At 31.7% G+C, this 20,980-nt stretch overlaps 1 protein-coding gene across 2 annotated transcripts; it reads right to left on the bottom strand.

The window, feature by feature from the left end:
• Positions 1 to 509: 509 nt before the first annotated feature.
• Positions 510 to 15,283, bottom strand: LOC111685598 (putative uncharacterized protein DDB_G0291608). Of its 2 annotated transcripts, none has more exons than XM_046951222.1 (2): positions 2,840 to 2,860; positions 510 to 2,733 (listed from the first exon to the last, which is right to left on the bottom strand). In XM_046951222.1, exon 2 carries the CDS (start codon positions 2,643 to 2,645, stop codon positions 849 to 851), a length of 1,797 nt encoding a protein of 598 aa, XP_046807178.1. In that variant the 5' UTR covers positions 2,646 to 2,733; positions 2,840 to 2,860; the 3' UTR covers positions 510 to 848. The 2 variants fall into 2 exon arrangements, with proteins under 2 accessions (XP_046807178.1, XP_046807177.1); XM_046951221.1 differs by lacking the exon at positions 2,840 to 2,860 and adding an exon at positions 14,631 to 15,283 and having other exon boundaries at positions 511 to 2,733.
• Positions 15,284 to 20,980: the final 5,697 nt, after the last annotated feature.

Raw genomic sequence — 20,980 nt, forward strand, 5'->3', positions numbered from 1 at the left:
AACTGTATTCGACTAGAATATAGTCGAAACTGTATTCGACTAGAATATAGTCGAAACTGTATTCGACTAGAATAGAGTCGATACTAGAATAGAGTCAAGACTATATACGACTAAAAAAGATCAGAGACTGTATTCGACTAGAATAGAGTCATGGCTGTATTTTTATTGTATTCTACTGGAATTGAATCGATTCTATATATTTGACTAGGATCGATTCTATATTTGACAGAATAGAGTCGAGAGTCATAAAAATGTGAAACTTTAATTAAAGTTTGAAATTTTCATAAAAATTTAAAAATTTTTATAAAGTTTCATAATTTTTATAAACATTTTAAATTTTTACAAAAAAAAAAATTGTTTCAACCACAATTTTTTTAATGTATTATTAAAAAAACCATAGAATATTTGTATTGTTTGAAAACTTTAATATTTTTGTTTATTTTATTTTTTTTTTCTAATTTAGTTTATTTCTAGCTTATAAATAGAGCTTTTTTAAAATGTATTACATTTAATTAAAATAAATAAATTAACATTTAATGAGATTATTTTGTAGTTGTGTGAGTTTTTATACATTTTAATTAATAACTAAAGAAAAAAAATAAACATGTATTTAAAATAAATTCAGTCATTCAGATAGAAAAAAAAAATAACTTAAAAATATTAACAAATAAAAATCCCAAAACTGCAAGTATTAAATACAAAAGTTATTAAACAAAATTCTCAAAAATTAATGGAGATATCCTTTTAGATTTCGACTTGAGGAATTTTATTTGTTAATGAGTGTAATAAAATAATACAACAATAAATACTATTTACAAAGTTTCTTTTGTTTGTTTAGTTGAATTTGTTCATTCGGCTGCTATGCCTTTTGTTAACGCCGATTTGTTATGGGCTTTTTTCAATATAACCTCTAGTTGTGATATCAAACCAATGGCCCGGAAATTCTCCTTAAATAAAGCAAAATCTTCCAAGGGCTTTAGATATTCCAGAGCCTGGGCATAAGTCTCTAGGTCTTTTGTGGCATTTGTCGATTGGCTGGGAGTGGGTGAGGTGTTGCCATTGGTCGTTTGACCATTAAGTGATTTGGGTGAATTCGAGCGGGAATTTAAGTTATTGGCTTGGGAGTTGGGTGTAGACGAACGCTGGGAATTGGCACCACTACTGCTACCGCCCCCACCACCACCACCGCCGTTTGCAAGGGGTAGTTTTATTTTAAAACTATTATCTACGATATTGTTGTTATTTTGATTTTTGGTTTCTCTGGGCATTTCTGCAACCGTAGGTGGACTTTTAGACGGCGGCCTTGAGGGTGAACTGGCATTGGAATTATTAACATTGACTGGTGAGCTGCGTGAACTTTTGGCGGAGGGCGCTTCACTATCTGGTTCGGTGGAACGTGGCCTTTTAACGCCACCAGCGCTAGAGGGACTAAAAGGACTGTTTCTCTCGGCCGTCGCTAAACCATTCTGCTGAGGCGGTGAATGGGATGGAGGTCGGGAGCTGGGTGAGATTTGTTGTGCCGGCTGAGGAGGCTGCGCTGTAGCAGGCATACCAGCATGTGTATGCTCGAGATGATGTTGTGATGGCTGTTGTGGCGGTTGTTGTACAGGATGTGTTCCATAACCACCATTATGTTGTGCAGGATGTTGAGGATGCTGTGGAAGCTGCTGGTGATGATAGGGATTGTGTGGGGCATGTTGTGGCCTGTCATTGTAATAATCATGATAGCTGTTATAACCTGCTGCTGGATGCATGCCGGGGTGGGGATGACTGTTGTAGTGATGGTAACCATTTTGTTGTTGATGATGATGCTGCTGTTGTTGTTGCTGGTAGTACGATTGTGCCACCTGTTGTTGCTGATAATAAGATTGAGCTGCCATTTTAGATTCTTGCCCATAGCCACTGTCTTGTTGTTCCTGTTGATAAGTTTGTGCCGGCTCCTGTTCACTGGCATCTTCTTCTTCCTCATATTCACCATACTGTTTCATATAACTGATGTATTGTTCGGGCACATTTTCAAAATTATCAATACGCTCCGCACTAGTGGGTGGAAATAGATGAGCCAAGTCCTGAACTATATCGGGTATCCACAAAGATGGTCCTATGGGTTTTAGTTGGTTAGAAGCCAACTTCTGGGCAAAGCCCGTAAGATGAGTCTCACGAAAACGATTCAACCAACGATTGTCGGCCATAAAAGATTCACATCCTATAATCTGTTTGGCGGTTTCTGCCTTTTCTTTGATCATGCCATGCGTAATAGAACCTCTGAGTTGGGGATTAAGATTGGCCCTAACCAGCCATTCGTATACGACAGCATTGATGTAAGCACAACGCCGGCTTCTTTCTATTTCCTCTACCATGGCTTGCTGTTCAACAGCCTTTAAATTAGAGGGCACCTCCAGCTTTAGTGTAGGCACTGCGCTGCCTGTCAAACGTCTACCACCTATGCACTGGGGATGGAAATGTAAAGCACACACTACTGGCTTCTTAAACGGCAAAATACGACTGAGTGACGCCTGACAGGCTTGAGTCCAAAGCTTATAGAATGGATTATCCGGTCGGGGAAATTGAAAAAACTGTAAATTGGGAGTCTGCCGCGAGTTGGACATACAGCCTACTATACAGCATCGTCTAACAGTAGGCATTTTGTTGTTTAAATAATTTTACTTATTTTAAAATGTTTTTGTTTTTTGCTTTTTTCTCTTGTTTTTGTTTTTTATAACGGTTTAAATTCTGAAAAAAAAGAAAAAGAAAAACAAAAAATTGTACATTAAACAACAACAATTTAATAAATGTCAAAAATATAAATGCATTTTGTACTAGAATACAATAACAAAACCTATGTTAACATGCAACGAAACTTGGCAGCATTGTTTAGTTTTTCTTAAACTTTGTGTGCAATCGGTTGTGTTTTAGTGATGGCAAAATTTCCAATAAGAAAATTTATAGTTTAAATGGTTTTTAATGGTTTTAAAGAGTTAAAAAGTAAGAAAATATATAAGTCTAATAATAATTCATAAAATAAAAGTGAAATATGTTATGAAAATAAAGTTTTTTGTTAATTAAATTGTTGCAAAAAAATTGCAGGCCGGTATGTGTGTGTGTTGTATAAATGAGTGTATTTTCAATAAAGAGAGAGCAAAAATGCAGTAAGAGCGTAAAAAAGCGCGGGTAATTTTCTTATAGGAAATTTCTTGTCATTTTGCTGATTTGTTTTGTTTACATCCGTTGTTTAAAAGGAAGTTATGTCAATATGTTTATTTTTGTGGTTCAAAGAATGGCAATGAAAAAGCAAAAGCAATTTGTTGTGAAAGTAAAGAAAAGAATAAAAAAAGTATGAAAAAAATGTTATGGAAATGCATAGTAAAAGAAAAGTAAAATCAATTTCATATTTATGCAAGAAAATCGAAATAAAAATATAAAAATAAATAAAAAAAAACTTAAAGCGCTAAAAAATATAAATAAAAAATCCAAAGTAATTTTGGCGTAAAAAAATATATACCTATAAAATTTAAAAGTGAATAAAATAATAAATATAAAATGTGTGATTATAATAAAAAAATTTGTGATTTAAAAAAAAAAATTAATAATTGTCGGTTATTTTTTTATATAACAACCCTATTAAATTACGGATTAAGAAGATCTTTTCGTCTGAAAGGTAAGTTCGAATTTAAACTTTAATTTTATTTTCATTCATATTAGTTTATTTATAATTTTTTTCTTAATTATTGTTATTTTTGTGATTTAGTTTTGGATGAACATTTCTTTTGTATATTTTTTAGTTTTTAAGCAATTTTACTAGTTTTTTTTTAACATTTTCTTTTGCTATAGTTTTTATTAAATTTTAAATGTGAAAAGTAACTAAATTTTTAAAAAATATTCGTTTTTTAATCCAATTTGAATTTTCATATGTATTTCCAATTCAAATATAACAGAAATTATAAGTGACCAATATTTTATATGGCAACACTCTATATGTTAAAATATGGCAACATTATTGTCGTTAGTAATTCAACTAGGATTCTTGCTTTAACTTGGCAGCACTGCTAAATAATATGTTAATAACATATTAATTTATAAACACTTTAATATTAAACTGTAGAGGAGATAATTGGAGGAAATATTGTTCAGGAAAAAATATATATTATTGATAATGACAGTGTTATAGAGGTTATAGATGGACTATGGCGCCTGGCCGTGGGCAATATTTTGCAAGCCGCGCTGCCGCCGACTTCTTTCGGCTCAAAAGCTAAGCCGGCTTAAACAAAGCTGCTGATAAAGATTGGAATCGTACATACGTTTCAGAAAATAATTTATTCAATTTGAATTCAAATTTTTATGGCAAATTGAAAAAGAGTTGCCACACAATTTTGTGCTAATATTAATGACCATTTTCTGTAGAAAAACTTATATAAAGGATAAATAGATCCGACAACTTTGCCGCCACTGATATTTTCTATAATAAGACGCCGACCTAAAATGGTTGCGCCGCTGCCTATCTTTATGCATAGGCTTGTATGTCTGGACTACATACAAAAATAGGAGTCTAGACTAGGAGCTTATTGATGAAATTACAAACAATATAATAGACACAAATATAGATGAAACTAAACGAAGACCTAAAAACGGAACTCGTCTATAACCACTCGTCTATAACCAAGTCGGGTTTCTTACTATTTAGTTAAGCTAGGCTTAATTTTCTGTAAGATTAAACACGGAACAAATTTAGGCGGCCTTTAACCATTGATTGTGTTTTAAAGTTATGGATTAAAATTCAGTTAAACTAAGACAATAAGTACGTATTACTGAAAAACGCAAACTATATATTAAACTAAGTTTAAAAAAAGAATGTAGATTATCTTTATCTAAAAAACCCGCCCTGAGTATTTAAAAACAACTTTCTTGGATTCATTTTAATTTAATCCCTAATCCATCACCTAAAAATTGGCCCTTAGTCCTTGTTAATACTTCTTTTCAAAATATTGATTATTTTTCTGAATTGTATTCTTAGATTTATGTGTATAACTGCACACATCCATTTCGAAAAACACATACCCATTAGTTTATACATACTACCTATATCCTTTTGATATACATAATGCCAAAATTAAAGTCCCTTCATTATATATTAAAAACTTTTCCTATCCTTCAATGCACACACACATACACACACAAACATTTGAAAACTCTTTTTAAAGGTAAAAAATGGTTAAAACTAATTTTGAATACAGGGGATAAAACCTTTCCATAAATTACTTATACATATATACATATCTGTATAAGTATACATAATAAAACTTTTTCAAAACCTTTATTTAGAAACAACTAGGGAACGAGCAAACAAGATGAGGAAAGGCAAGAACAAAAACAAAAAAAAATAACTTTATCCGGTTTAATGTTTCTTGTATACTATACTTTTCTGTATTCCCTAGGTTACTAAGCAAAAATTTTTAAACACCCAGGGCTTTATATAGTTGCTACATATTTGCTTGTAAGTATTTAGAACACGCAACTTGATAAATACCCAGATGGAATCGTACAACGTACGTACGATTCAGACTGTATAGTAGAATAGAAGACAGTAGTATGTTGTGCCTAGCATACCCACTTTGCCTTTAACGCCTTAGAGAGAGAGAGAGTGTGAAAGAGAAAGGAAAACTGGATGTACCTTGTACTACGAGAATAGATGAGGGAAAAGCATGAAATTATATACTACGTTCAATCTTTGTGTTTTGGGAAACTCAAAAAGTATCTTAGCGTCATCACTGCTGCTGGCAATGGTTGTGAAAGAATATAAATCTTTAATATGGTGGATGTGGTGGGGTGTATAGAAAAATAATTTCTATAATGTTTAAAAACTCAGCTGGCAGCCATTTTATTTTAGTTATTTAATGATAATGATAAAATATGAGTAAAGATAAAACCAATGACTTTAACTGGGTTTTGCTGGCTGGGTTTTGTACATAGAGATATATAAGATATGTATCTTGTATGTTAGGGCTGAATTTTAATTTATATGTATATAGATTTAGAAAATTTTATATGTATATAATCATAATTATTTTAGATATATTTGATTAATTTATTTTGTAAGTTTGGCAATCAGTTTGTAAAGGAATAATTTGTTGGGGTTTTAATTAATCGGAATAAAGAGTACTGTCGGGGTTATACTAAGATGCTGTTTGCTTAGTTTACATTTAACTAAACATTAGACTATTGAAGAGATAATGGTTGGAAATACTGACGAGACCATGAGAAGAGATATTATTGACGAGGATCAACATGGAGATTAAAGACAAGGTTGTTGACCTTTAGGCTTTACTACAGACAAGTCTATAGAGTTTACAGATCAGAGATACAAGCCGTTGCCGAATGGTCAGCGGCGGCGGTTTATTATAGAAAATATCGGCGGCGGCTAAACTGTTAGATCAATTTAACTTTTTTCAGAAATTGAAATTAATGAAATTTCAAACTACATGTGCGATTCTAATCTTTATCAGCGGCTACGTTTAAGCCGGCTTAGTTTTTAAGTCGAAAGAAGTCGGCGGCTTGCAAAATATTATCGTCGGCTCTGATACAGACTGAGTACCAGACAATAAACCGGACTATAGTTAGGTTTATAGACAAAACTATAGAGTTCCGGACTTCGAAAGAGTCCACAGTCAAGTTTATAGACTTAATAACATGTACGAAATCATACAGGCCAATTATGAACAAATATTTCCCGGGAGTTTGTTCCCTTTTGCTTGTTATAGGAAGAATAACAAATTCCCAAGGATTTTATTATTCAGAATTTGACTGATAGACAAGAATAGGGAGGAGATTATGGTCAATACAAAAGACGAGATAAGACTATAGACATTAGAATAATGGAAAATATAAAGACAGAACTATGGACCAGACTATAGACCATTATATAGATAAAACAATGTAGCAGACAATAGACTGGAATATAGAATGTACTAAAAACAAGTCATAACAATATAAGGACTAGAAAAGAGACTACAGTCAGGACTGCAAAAGAAACTACAGTCGAGCCTATAGGCGGGGCAACAAGTATGAAACTATGGACCAAAATTTAGACAAATTTACGACTGAGACTCTAGTCGAAATGAAACTGTAGAACAGACTTTAAATACTACAAAGGATTATCAATAGAATGGGCTATGAACCAAGTTATACATTAGGCTTTATGTAGGGATTAGAAATCACTAAAAACGTGTCTTAAGATCAGACTATACTGCAGACTAGATTTTAAAATATATTATCGTGGAAATTATGAACAATTCCCTATTGAACATCTAACTGTTACAAAGATAGTTCCGTATAATTCTGAAAATAGTCACCTCCCTTCGTAAATCTTCATTTCACGTGAAATATGTTCCCTTTTCACTTTTGTTGTGAAAATTGTTGATGGAATTTTTGTAAACATCTGCAACAATTGTTCCATACAAAATCAACTATTGTGAATGAATGTTTTACAATAAGTTCAAAATAGAAATTTTCCCTTTGAGGTAAACGTGCCTAAAGACCAGACTATTCTGCAGACTAGATTCTACACGATATTATTGTGAAAATAATGAATAAAATCAAAGACAAAACACACCTGTTCCCTATTGAACATCTAGAAACCCCATAACTGTTACAGAGATAGTTCTGTATAATTCTGAAAATTATCAACCTTCCTCGTCAATCCCCATTTCACGTGAAATATGATCCTTTTTTCACTTTTGTTGTGAAATCATTCACAATAGTTGATTTTGTATGAACAGCTGTTACATACAAAAATCAACTACTGTGAATGAATGAAGTTCACGATAGCAATTTTCTCTTTGAGGGAAAAAATGAAAATTTAAAGGGAACAACATTTTTCTTTCTATAGGCAATAGGGGTGAATGTTATTAAATTGCTGCATATTTCCTAGAAATTTTTGTAATTAAAGAATTAAGTCCTTTCCAATACTGCCATACATAGTAGTGTGCCTTTTCATGTTATAAGGATTTCAAAGATTATTTTCATAAGAAAAAGTAAAACTATACTTTAATGACATAAATGTCACTAATACGATTCTAAGAATTGTCTACTCATATTTACTTATGAAATTTTCAAATATCTTATATCAGCCAGTTAGAGAGTGAGAGAGATAGAGTATACTATATACACATAGTACAATGTACAATTTAATTAAGTATCGACAACATTTTTCAAAGTTTATATTTCATGACTTGATTCTTCTCTCGTCGTCTGAGTCATCAAATATTTCCATTACGTATTTGTACAACTTTTGAGTCAGTGTCAATTACGTGGCCTCATTTGACCAAGTCGTCGATACAAAATAAATTACCTTTTTATTTTCAAAGTAGTCTATAAAAAGATTTCTTTTTAATATTCGTATAAATACGAATATCTTGTAGGTAGATAGTATAAGTTATATAGAGATTGAATGATTGTTATTTTATGTATTCTTAAATTTTTTTATTTAGATACATATATGCTTTAGTTCTCTTTTAGTTCTATACGGATTTTATATGTTTATCGATTTTATTTTTCAGCTTTTGAGAATAAACAACAAAAAAAAAGTACCATCAGAAATTTTCTTTTCATAAATGACTAAATCTGGGGGATTATTATATATGTATATATGTATGTATATAGTAGGTAGTACATGTGTATGAATTGAGTTAAATTCGATGTTGGTATGTAAAGTGAAGGGGATTTATAGTTTGCAGTTACTGCAGAAATCCAATAAACTGGTTATGTCTTTAATCAATTCTCAAAATCTTTTCAAAAATTTATTGTATGTATAACTAGATGTATATATATTCCCTCCAGCTGTCGTCTTCACATACCAATCGGTTGTTTTTTGTATTTAGTTGTGGTTGTTGTTGTTGTTTTTGTTAGGCCCTCTAGGGGTTTCTATTGTATGATTAACAAAAATTTACTTAACATCATTATTATCATCATCGTCATCATCTTCATCCGCTAAAATGCTGGCAAAAATCGTGAGCTAAATTAAATCTCTAAACGAAACGATATCTTCTATTAATGCACGCTTTAATAAGCAGGTAGAAATAGTAGATAGTTAGAGTCAGTTGTATGTATGTATGGATTCAAAAGAATCATTATTCATTCTAATCTATAGCCACATATAAAACTTCTCATACCCATAAACCGTGTGACTCTAACTCACCAGTTGGTTTTATATTACAAACGTCTGTCGTTTGGTCTGACTACCTAACTGATGTTTCTTCAAACCTCTATACTTGTATAACTAACAACAACATGCAGATTCATTATAAATATCTTTCCTTTTACACTACTAGCAGCTCTACTTCCCCGTTGAGGTAGTAGTGCTGACTACTAATACTTATATATACTATATACAATTTCGAACGTCTATATGCCCACGAAAAACGTCTATTATTACTGGAACAAAAAAAAAATGATTATTATTTTATTTTTCTTACTATTTATAATATATTTAATGGCACGATATTATATTACGTTCTACATTTTATTTTCAATATTTTTTTCTTTACTTTTTATATCATTGGTTCGTGTTTAATTTTGTATATCTAGCATTTTAAGAACTTTAGACCTTGACGAATTTTATAGCATTAAGTCAACAGTACAATAACTATATATACATACAAAAAAATGTATATACAATTTTTCGGATTTTACGTGTTTTTGAAAAAAAAATGTATATAATGAGGGATGAAATTGCCATATACCTTTTTAACGTTAGTTGCTTTAAAGAAATCGTATTTGCTTGGGGTGTTCCAGAGTTGTTAGGTTTTGTTGGTTATACTTAATGAAATATACGGTTCGTTTATAATGATTTCAGAACCATATGTTCATATAGATAAGAAAACATAATTAAAAACCAGACCATATCAGGTTGCATTGTGGTTGTTTTTGAAAGTCATTCGAAAGGGGGATTATAGAGAGACTATACAAATATCCAGGTATTTTTTGAAGTCTTCACTATTAAATTCATAAAGAAAGTTTTTCGTTTTTCATGAATCTATTATGAGCAATAAAACGAAGTCATTGAAGTAAATATTTTCAATTCAATAAGATTATAATGGACCTAGGTCGCTCAAGAAACCAAAAAAGTGTAAAAAGAAATCCATAAAACTTCTTGACCGATTTGCTGCATCAAATTACAACTATATATATTAAACAGATTAACAGCCAACAGTCTTTGCTGGAAGTCAATTTTATAGCCCCTCTGATCTCAATAACTAACCATGGCACCTATTGAAGAGTTCAAAAAATATTAGGTTCTAAAACGTAACGTTGTTAATATTGCAACAATTCTTTGTCGAAATCTAAATATTATACACACTCCGTTGTCGAAATGTTAACACACGTGGTAAGCTCATGGATGGTTGTCAATAGTAAGCTTACCACTTTTGTTGACATTTAAACAACGGATGCTTCAAAAGATTTCGACAACGAACTGTTGTAATGTCGACAACATTGCGTTGTCAACATTCTCGATTAGATTCATAAAAAAGTAAAAGCAAGAAAACGAAGTCTTCTCGATTAGATTCATAAAAAATTTCTTCTTTTTTCATGAATCTACTATGAGCAAGAAAACGACGTCATGTAAGTAAATATTTTCAATCCAATAACATTATAAAGGTCCTAGGTTGTTCAAAAAACAAAAGGAGAAATCCATAAAGCTTCTTGACCGATTTGGTACATCAAATTATAACTATACATTAAACAAATTACTATCCAAACATGACACCTGCTGAAGAGTTTTAGTTCAAAAACGCGACGTTGTCAACATTGCAACAATTTTTTGTCGAAAACTAATTGTATACACATCCGTTGTCTAAATGTTAACAAACGTTGTAAGCTCATGGATTGTTGTCAATAGTATGTTTAGCACGTTTGTTGACTATTCAACAACGGATGCGTAAAAAGATTTAGACAACGAATTGTTGTAATATTGACAACGTTGCGTTGTCAACATAACATAGTGTTGTCTTACGTATGCATATATTTTAACAACGTTTGTTATTGAAAAATTATAAACACTTTAGTGAAAATTTGGTAGCAGACCTTAGTTAATTTGAAAGGAGGATGTATACACATCAAATCCGAAGAAATACATCTAGGCCTTCATCGGGCCTGTTGTGCGCTCCTTAACCAGTGCCACGAGTGGAAATCGAACCCACCACCTCCGGTCTACCAGACTAGACAACTAACCACTAACCTACCGGAGGCCACTAGCAGACCTTAAGGTTAAAAAGCTTTTCCCCAGGACTTCGATACAGATGATATTACTTATTCCGAAAATAAGTAATAGCCTATTATCTTAGAACTATTTGCAAGGTATAGAAACTAAATAAATCGATTTTTCAGAATATCATTTTTAAGAATGTAAACTCGAATCGTATTAGTCATTTGTAATAACCTCTGAACATTTATCAATTATCACCTTTAGTACAGACAGATACATCAGCTTTTCATTTAAATTCAGCCAAAATGTGTTTTAAATAAAGTCGATTAACCCAAAAAAATAATAATTTAAAAATCAGTTGGTTGATGTAACTTGTATTTTTAAGTCATTAAAGATGTGGGTATTGTGGCGTTTGAGTTTCATGAGTAATAAAATAAGAATTCTCTTAATTAAACCTCTTTTAAATGCTGATGAATCAGAATCTAGATCTGCCGCATAAGTAAAGCTTCTAATGGCGAAAATGTATGTATAAGATAAATAGTAGATATACATCGTTTTAAGCAAAAGACACGATTTTGAATTTCAAAAAACACTGAGAGAAAAGAATTGTGTAGGTGGTTGAATAATAAGTGATTGATTTGATAAACAAGAATTAAATTAAAAATTTGTTTTATCATATCGATAGTTTAATAAAAAATCAGTTTTTATTTTATAATTATTTACTTATAGTTGGGATTTGTAAAAATCATACAACTATCTGAAGAACTAAATTTCATTTCTTTAGAAATGAGTATGAGAATTAATTCTTTCTATAAATACATTTTTTATGATAAAAATGTTGAGTTTGCGCAGTAATTTTAATGACAGTTGAAATTCTTTGAATATACATATTAATTTTTATCTGTGTATTGAAAAGTTAATTGTGATTTAATCATGGCTATTAAATCACTATGGGCTTGCAATATAAAATGAGTTGTCAATATGTCTGTGTATGTGTTATGTATGTTTCTATATATAACCACAGTGAGTCAGTTAAAATCGAAAATAGTCAAACTAACGGTAATGCAATTGATAATTTAAATTTTAACTAAAACAACCGGAAGCATTTATATATTTGTAATAATTTTGCATATTTCTTAGTAATTTTATAACAGACGCTATTCCGTATGTTATAAAATAGCAGGATTTAAGAAAATATTGTTTAGATTTCTCGGAAATTTGGAATCAGAAGCTAACATAGAACAACATATGTAAAAACGAACTTTTCTTCGAGAAATAAAGTTTTACAGAAATAACTTTTATTGATTATAGATCTGTACAAATTTAAAATTATAACTTAATAACTTAATGTCAGATATCTGATCTTGGGAGGTTTGGAATCAGATGCTAAGTGAGAACATGATGAATACGAACTGTTTTTCGATGAATAGAGTTGTGGTTTACAATTTTGGAATTGTAAAAATTAGAATCCATAATTTAACAATTCGATGACAGATATATCTATCGATTTCAGAAGTTAGTACTGCTACATGGGTCTACTATTAAGATTTAAGGCTAAACTTAAACAGAATCAACTTTTTTTATTCTTATTTAACTTGAAATATGTTTCCTTTTCAGTTTTTTCCTTCACAAACTTTTTTATTCTAAATAAATTGTAAATTTTTTTGATAGAAGTTTGTAAACGATGAACAGCTGTTTCAAACAAAATCAACAATTGTGAATGAAGTTGACGAAAGCAATGTTGCCTTTTCATTTTTTCTTCGTTTACTAAATTTTGTGAAATTTTTGGATAGAATTTGTTTCTGACAAGTTCACGTTAGCAATTTCCCCTTCGTGCGTAATAAAAATTTTAAGGGAACGAAAATTTCACTTCTGTTGATAGAATTTTGTAAACAATGAACAGCTGTTTCAAACAAAAGCAACTATTGTGAATGAAATTGTCGATAGCAATGTTGCCTTTCCCTTCGCCAATCGAAGAAGAGATTGCTTTCGTAAACTGGGGGTTTATTCTGAAACTCGATTCGAATGAAAACATTTCGAATTTGTATGTTAAATACATTGTGTTTCGAAAACTTTTTCTTTCGAAACGAAATACGAAGTAACCCCCCTGGTTGTGAACAATTCATTCACAATAGTTGATTTTGTATGGAACAGCTGTTCAATGTTTAAAACAAATTTCACAACAGGGGAATTTTTTTCACGACAAAAAAGTCAGTGAACGAAAAAAGTGAAAAGTGCACATATGTATTTCACGGGAAATGATGATTGGCGATAGGGGGGAATATATTTCGCTTTAAAGTAAAGAGAGTGCTGTGAATCCGTATTAAAGGTTTAAGTGATTACGAGACTTATGATGAGAGACTAGGTCATTGCAGCCATTAAGTTTAATACAGAGAGGTATGTACTGTTTTTCTCTATGTAGTTGACTCAGTATCAAAGAAAACTCAAGTCAATGATAAAGTAAAACAATAATTCACATTGATTACCTTGTAAAGATAAAAGATATAAGATAAATCCATTGTCCATTAATCATAGAAAACCTTTCACCAGCATAGCTAAAGGTTATGCACATGCGTAGTTGAGAAATGCTAAAAATTATAGCATTTGCAGCATCCTACAGTAGTCTATATTCCCTAAGGAGTATTTCCTTTTTATCAACAATAAATAAATTTCAATTAAATAGATTTGGCTTCCAACATTCACAAATAACTTCCACTTTTAGGAATAATTTTTCACATGGCCTTCGTAAATACATTAGTTAAGTTAGTTTGAAAGGAGGATGTATACACATAAAATCCGAAGAAATACACCAAGAGCTCTAACGGGCCTGTTGTGCGCTCCTTAAACGGTGCCACAGATGGGAATCGAACTCACCACCTTCGGTCTACCAGACTTGAACACTAAGCACTAACCTACCGGAGGCCATTATACATTAACATATCCGGAAGTTATTGTAAACAACAAAACCTATTAAAAAAACAATTTCAAGATTTTGGAAAACTTTTGATATGACCCTCGTACACACTTAAACACATATGGGAAATTTTAAAACACTTTAATTTTTAGTAAAAACTTTCCAAATGACCCTCGCATATTGGGTATGTTTATGGTATATCCGGTAAATTGAGAATCTAACGGATTGTTTTTCTTTAACTTTGTTTAAAATCACTTTAGCAAATAGAAAATACTTTTCAATTTATCCTCGTAGTTAATGATTAATTCTATTATATTTTTTATATAAATTTTCTTTTAATTGACACGAATTTTTTTTCAAAGTTTAAAATTTAAATTTGTTTTCAAATTTAACGCACATGTTTGCCGCCTTTTTTTGTTTATTTGCAAAAACAATGCAAAATATTTATTAATAAAAAGGAAAACAAAAATACAAAATTATTTACAAAAATAATGTTTATTTATTTAGTTATTTGTTTACCTTTTCTCTTTCTCTCTCTCTTAGTTATGCACTATTGTTGATGTTGTTCTTGTATGCGTAATACACACAAACACATGTATAAATCTCAAGACCCCGTTTGTTTATTTGTTTTTATTATTGTTGTTTTTATTGCTATTAATGATGATAATGATGTTGTTTGTTTTAGTAGTATAACTGTTTATTTGCTAAACATATACTTTCACATAAAAAACGGTTTATTTTTTTTTGTTTATATACTCTTAGATTTGTTGTTATTATTGTTCTACCTTCACACACTCTGATTCATGCTCATATAGTATGCATGCACAAACAAGTACTTCTTCATTGATACACTTTATGTACAAAGAGTACATGCACTCTTACTTTATGTATTTGCCAACTGAGTACATAAACACAAAATTACATATAGAGCAACAGTAAACATTGAATACGAAACACTTAAAACGAAACGAAAAAAAAACACGAAGAGCTTCGCGTACATAAATAGTGTAGTGTGGGTCTCTATATGAACCGATTTTATATCAAAATGTTTTTGTTTTGTTATTATTATACTCAAGCAAAAAAAAATGGAAAGAACCAGACAAGTTTTTCAAAATATTTCGCACATCCGATATAGAATTTTAAACAAACGTACCCAACGACTGCTCAACACAAAATGAGACGAGCCAAAGACCCAACAAACACACGATTTTCTACGACTCGTACATACCAATCAAGCTAAAAAACTATAGCATTGGATGATGTTGTTAGCAGTACGTAAAAACTCACACAAACAAACAATCAAGCACACACACACTCACCCATATAAAATTCATTCAAACATCCAAAAACACACACACACACATACTCCTAAACACATCTGAACATTAATAGCAGTTGTTGTACGTACGACGACTGAAATGACTGCCTGACTACTCAAACTGAATACTCTGTGTTTACAAAGGGAAAGAAAAATTTTTATTATAATAATATATAAATCCCAATATACCAACCATACCCAGGCAGGCCAGGCCAGAACTACCGAACCAAATATAACAAAAAAAAAAACAACCACTCGACAAACGACTTCTTGTCTGTGCGAACGTCTAAACAACCGAACGTCATTTGATGAGATAGTGTGTGAGTCGTAACGACCGTCAGAACGTAATGTGGTGGTGTTTAATGCCCTGCTTACATTCAGCTCGTTTGAAACTGACTGGTAAGCGAGCATGCAAAAAGTAATAGTTACAGTGATACTTAAATAAAATGTCTACAGATGTAATACTATGTAAAAGGAAGATGATTTTTTGGTTCGATAATAGTTGTAATGTTAAACAAACGATCACTGTTACTGCAGCTTAGATCAAAACAAATTATATTAATAATATAATTGATCCCTCGTGGTTTTGAAAACACAAATTCACTGCAAAGTATTCGTTGAAGAACAGGGTGATCTTTCCAAGAGTGTTCACCTATAAACAGTTATGTGCGCTGAATTAGTTTTCTGAAGGGGGCCTTATTACTATTCTCATAACACTCGTTGAGTGATATCTCCAACGCCGTGCCAGTAGCAACCTCGCTAGGTTTCATCAAGAGTAGTATTCTCAGATTCTATCTTCAGAAGGCTGAACATAGGTGGAATAACCTAGACACATGTAAAGATGTTGTGGCCATTTTTATATGTGTCTAGGTCCGTAATAACAGGACACTGGGAGCTAGGCAGGTAGCCCAACCCTACTTGTATGGCTTGGACTACCATTCAATAAACACTGCCGCAGTTGCAAAGACAGGGAAAAAGAAGAAACGGTCTTCCATCTTCTCCGCGGATGCCCTACTCTATCTGTGAAAAGGAACCATTTTCTTAGCTTCTACTTCATATCTAACCTTTGAGAGATATCTAGATCTAAGCTTAATAATATCCTAAGATTTCTCACTGCTACAGGCTGGATTTAAAACTGTAATATACTACATTTGGGGCTATGCGAAATAGTGGATCGTTATTGCTCATTTGCAATACCAAACAAACATTAAGGAATACTTGTGAAAAATTATATCACTCTACCTCTTTTCGTTCGAACCCTATCGTGCTTTCAACAGACAGACGGACGGATGTGGCTAGATTTAATAAGGACCCAGAATATATATACTTTTGTGGGTCTACAACCAATATTACCATGTGTTACAAACGGAGTAAAAAATTCGATATACCTCCATCTTTTTTGATGATGGGTATAAATATAAAAAAAGCTTAGATACAACTACAGCATCTTTGTTCGATCAAAACTTTGACATAGAATCTTTGGTGGTTGTCTTAGACAACCTCATAAGTATTTAATTCTCTTTAAATATCGATAACCAGGATATTGCTGGTGAAAACTCACAATTGTAAGAAACTCTTTGATGGGATCCTTTTCTGAACGTTGATTTTGAATGAAATCGCCTTTAGAAGTTATACTTTGAATCTCTATTAAATATGTTTTTTTTTTTTCGAAACCCATAGAATTTGGAGTCCAATCGATATTACAGATATATAGATTATCCAGGTATTGTATTTACCACAATTTGCTGATGAAAACTTTCAAATGTAATTATTACTAATAGTGGAGCGCAGATCCAAACAAAGAACCGATCTGAACTTCTATACGTTTAAACTCCCACGTGCTAGAAACTATATAATGGGATCCCTTTCTCAATCTCCTTTTAACGCTTTACATGGATTCTCTATTGCTCGGTAGGTTTTGCTTATGATGGTCCTGGATTAACTTAACTAACCTCTTAGGTTCTGAATTTACCAAGACTTGATAAATACTTTCAAATGTATATAATTATTATCAATATTGGGGCGCAGATCCACACAAAGAACCTTTATTCGATCTGAACTTCAACATGGGATCACCTTCTATACGTTAATTATAGTTTTAAAGACTAACATGGGTCTCTCATCTAAAAGTTGATTTCGAAACCTAGATTGGACTTGTAATGAGGCAGAAGAGTATACAATAAAACATTGATTCAGTTAATCAGGACATTCTGATGAAAACTTCCCTGTAATAAATATAGCTTTGATCTAAACAGAGGATCTTTATTCTATCTAAACTCTAACATGGAATCATATTCTATTTGTAGAATACATACATATGTATATGGAATTCTCTTCTAAAAGTTGAAACCCATTAAAAATGGAGTCAACAGATATATCTTGTAATAAGGCATAAGTTTTCACTCATAAACAGACTTAGATAACTTTGTAGGATTTTAATTAATTAAAACCTTTCAAGAATTGCTGATGAAATACTTATATTGGATCTAAAATCTAAGTAGGAGAAACATATTCGATCTGAACACCAATGTCATATCTTTTTCTGAATATATTGAAATTTGTAAGAGTTTTTCGATACGATTTGATTACAAGGTTTACAAGCCCTATTCGGGGGTACAGTTGTATGGGGGCAAGGTGAAATAATGGACCGATGCTAACCATTTTCAACAGGCTTAGTCTATGGTATCATAGAAGATCATGTGCCAAATTTCATTATCTCCAAAATTGTGACATGTGGTTTGATTACAAAGGGACAATAGAATATCATGTGAAAATTTTCATTAATTTATCTTCAAAATTGCGACCTCTAGTTTGATTACAAGGTTTAATCAGAAAATGATTAATCACATAATAATAACTACGATACAACCGCACAACACCGATTGTGAATTGAGCAAATTGTCATACAAAACACATATTCATAAATTACTAACAAATCGAATTCGAATTTAAAAACGAAAATTCATTATATCAACGTTTTACTGTAAATACTGTAAAATAATCGCAGCAGTAGTAGTATTCGATAGAGACGAAAGTAAAGCAAAATTAACTGAGTATAGATGGTGATGTTGATGATGAATGATATTTTTGTGAGGCTAAAATAATATTATACATTCTACTCGTATTCGAATGCTGGCTATAAGGCTGGGTTTGGCAAAATACATTTATAATATTACAAAAAAAAAAAAAAAACTAAAACTTTGCCTGACTGCCTGACATACTTATGTTAAGTGTGGTGTATCTGAATCTATAGTCGTTTGTCTGACTGTTAGTCTGTCTTATCGTTCGTTTCGCCTAACTGACACTTAATATTGTTAAAGCAGAGTAGAATGGTATAAGGTTTATAGCTTATAGGTCGTAGAGACACAAGTAGTCGTAGCTTATGTTGGATTGGTTGTTTGTTGAGTTCTCTACTATATAGATTTTCAATGCCTATGGGTAAAGATAATCTTGATATTTTTTCTAAAACATTTCTCATTGTCTTTAATACAATAACGACGACTTATATGGTGCAGCCATAGTAGTCGATGTTGATGATGTTCACGACGACGTCGACCTTTTTTTCTTTATTTTTTTATTTTTTGCTTTCAAAATATGGAATTTTAGTATAGAGAAAAATGTGTAGTATCTCTACTTTTTGAGATTTTTTTTGTTTATCCAGTTCAGCCAATCCCTCTAGAAGTAATTTTGAAAGTGCAAACTGTGTTTTTTTTTCTTTAGTTTTTCTCTGTTTTGTTGTTGTAGTTTGGTTTTAGTTTTCAGTTGAAAATCGTCTATATATCAAGGTTTTAATTTACATTTTCTGAATAAATATTCGTGTGCTCATATACATATATATTTACAATATAACTAGTTTTTTGTTGTTGTGAAAATGGAAGCCTTTAAAATGTGCAGTTTTATAAGTTGGGGTTCTCATGATTGCGATGCAAGTATTTTAAGCACCCTTCTACCGTTCGAGTACTCGATTTTACTACTTATACAAACAACCACAAGTCGTCGATCTGAAAACATACAAAAATTACAATTATTATCACACACACAATTATATATGTATATGTATATTTAGTACATAATTTAGTAAGATGTATGTATATGTTTCGTCGTACTTGAACATATACATATCCACATGAATGTGTGCGTACGAATACATATAGTTATATCCGCCTCTATATATACTGATGAAACCCTGTTTTTGTATAAAATATTTAGGGCGTCTAAACGAGTGAAGACTAATAAGTTTTTTTTTTGAACTAAAGAAATGTCAATTCAAACAAATTTTACTTATCGGACCACTTTATTAAAAAATGCTACTCAGCTTATTTTTTTAGGAAAATAGCACTTTTTGAATATGGTATCACGATATCTGTGTGTATATATATTCGGTAAAAATGGTGGCGTGTCAAAGCGACATAATGACCATGGACAATATGCCACTTTTTTAAAATCTCTTAATGCCCATAGACATTTTGACACTTTTAAAGCACAAATGTATTGGAAAATTTGTTTAGAATTTAAAAAAGGGACACACTTATCCCGAAAAGAATTGCTGCTAAATTTGTTGTATGTTGTATTTTATATTCCTTTTAAAAAGTGTCCTGGATAGTACGCCTTCGGCCGGTCGCAGGAGTTTCTAGCTCTGGGGAATTTCGAATACCGGCTTCGCTAAAATAAGCCTTATTTTGATAAATGGATTTTTTGAAATCCATGGACTTTCTCTTGTATGGCTCTTGGACATTGTGAGACTTTTAAAATTTAGTTCGTCTTGTATGGCTCTTGGACATTGTGAGACTTTTAAAATTTAGTTCGTCATAAGGTCTATAGACAATATGATACACCACCGGTAAAAATTGACAGTTTTGCAATTTCAATAATAGTGGATCTAACCGCGGATCAAGCATATGTATTGAGAAGTGTTCCTAAATTATTCTCAAAAACGAGACATCATGTAATTCAACTGTAAAGAGTTCTGCATGCGTGTTATTTTATACTCCAAGTAGGTCCTTGAGCGCTATGTCATGTAATGTTCAATACTATTCCAATTGGAAAGTATATAATATATGAAGAGGTGTTTGCTTTATGCAATATCACCTAGGAAAACAACATCAATGTAAAGGACACATCATCCATGTATAATGGAATCATTCAACTCGATTTTACACAAACATCAGGCATGTCAGATGTCTGTGTCATGTATACTAGAGACTGAAATGTCGGGAACATAAAGACTCTGACTCTGGTCAAGTGGAACGTTAGATCAAACATCGGAAGATTTATATTGAAAAACCGGGATCACAAACCTAATCCCGAAAGTCCATGTTATAAATTCTGGGATGTAAAGCTGTTGGCGCCAACAGCTGTTATCATACAAATAAATATTTCCTAATCCAGAAGGTATTTATTAGCTGATATCGTTCCAGTGGCAAATTCCTTAATACTTGAGTACCGGTCCGCTCCGGAATAGAAACATGGACTAGAGAATTCCACTCGTCACACAGTGATGCTATAGAAAGACATAAAAAATCTTCTCAGAAAGAATAAGTATAAAAACAAG

This window comes from Lucilia cuprina, chromosome 5, assembly GCF_022045245.1.
Source record: "Lucilia cuprina isolate Lc7/37 chromosome 5, ASM2204524v1, whole genome shotgun sequence".
In the NCBI taxonomy this organism is placed as follows: domain Eukaryota; kingdom Metazoa; phylum Arthropoda; class Insecta; order Diptera; family Calliphoridae; genus Lucilia; species Lucilia cuprina.

Coding starts and splice junctions, on each gene's coding strand:
- LOC111685598 (XM_046951222.1), bottom strand. CDS start 2,645: ATGCCTACTGTTAGACGATGCTGTATAGTAGGCTGTATGTCCAACTCG.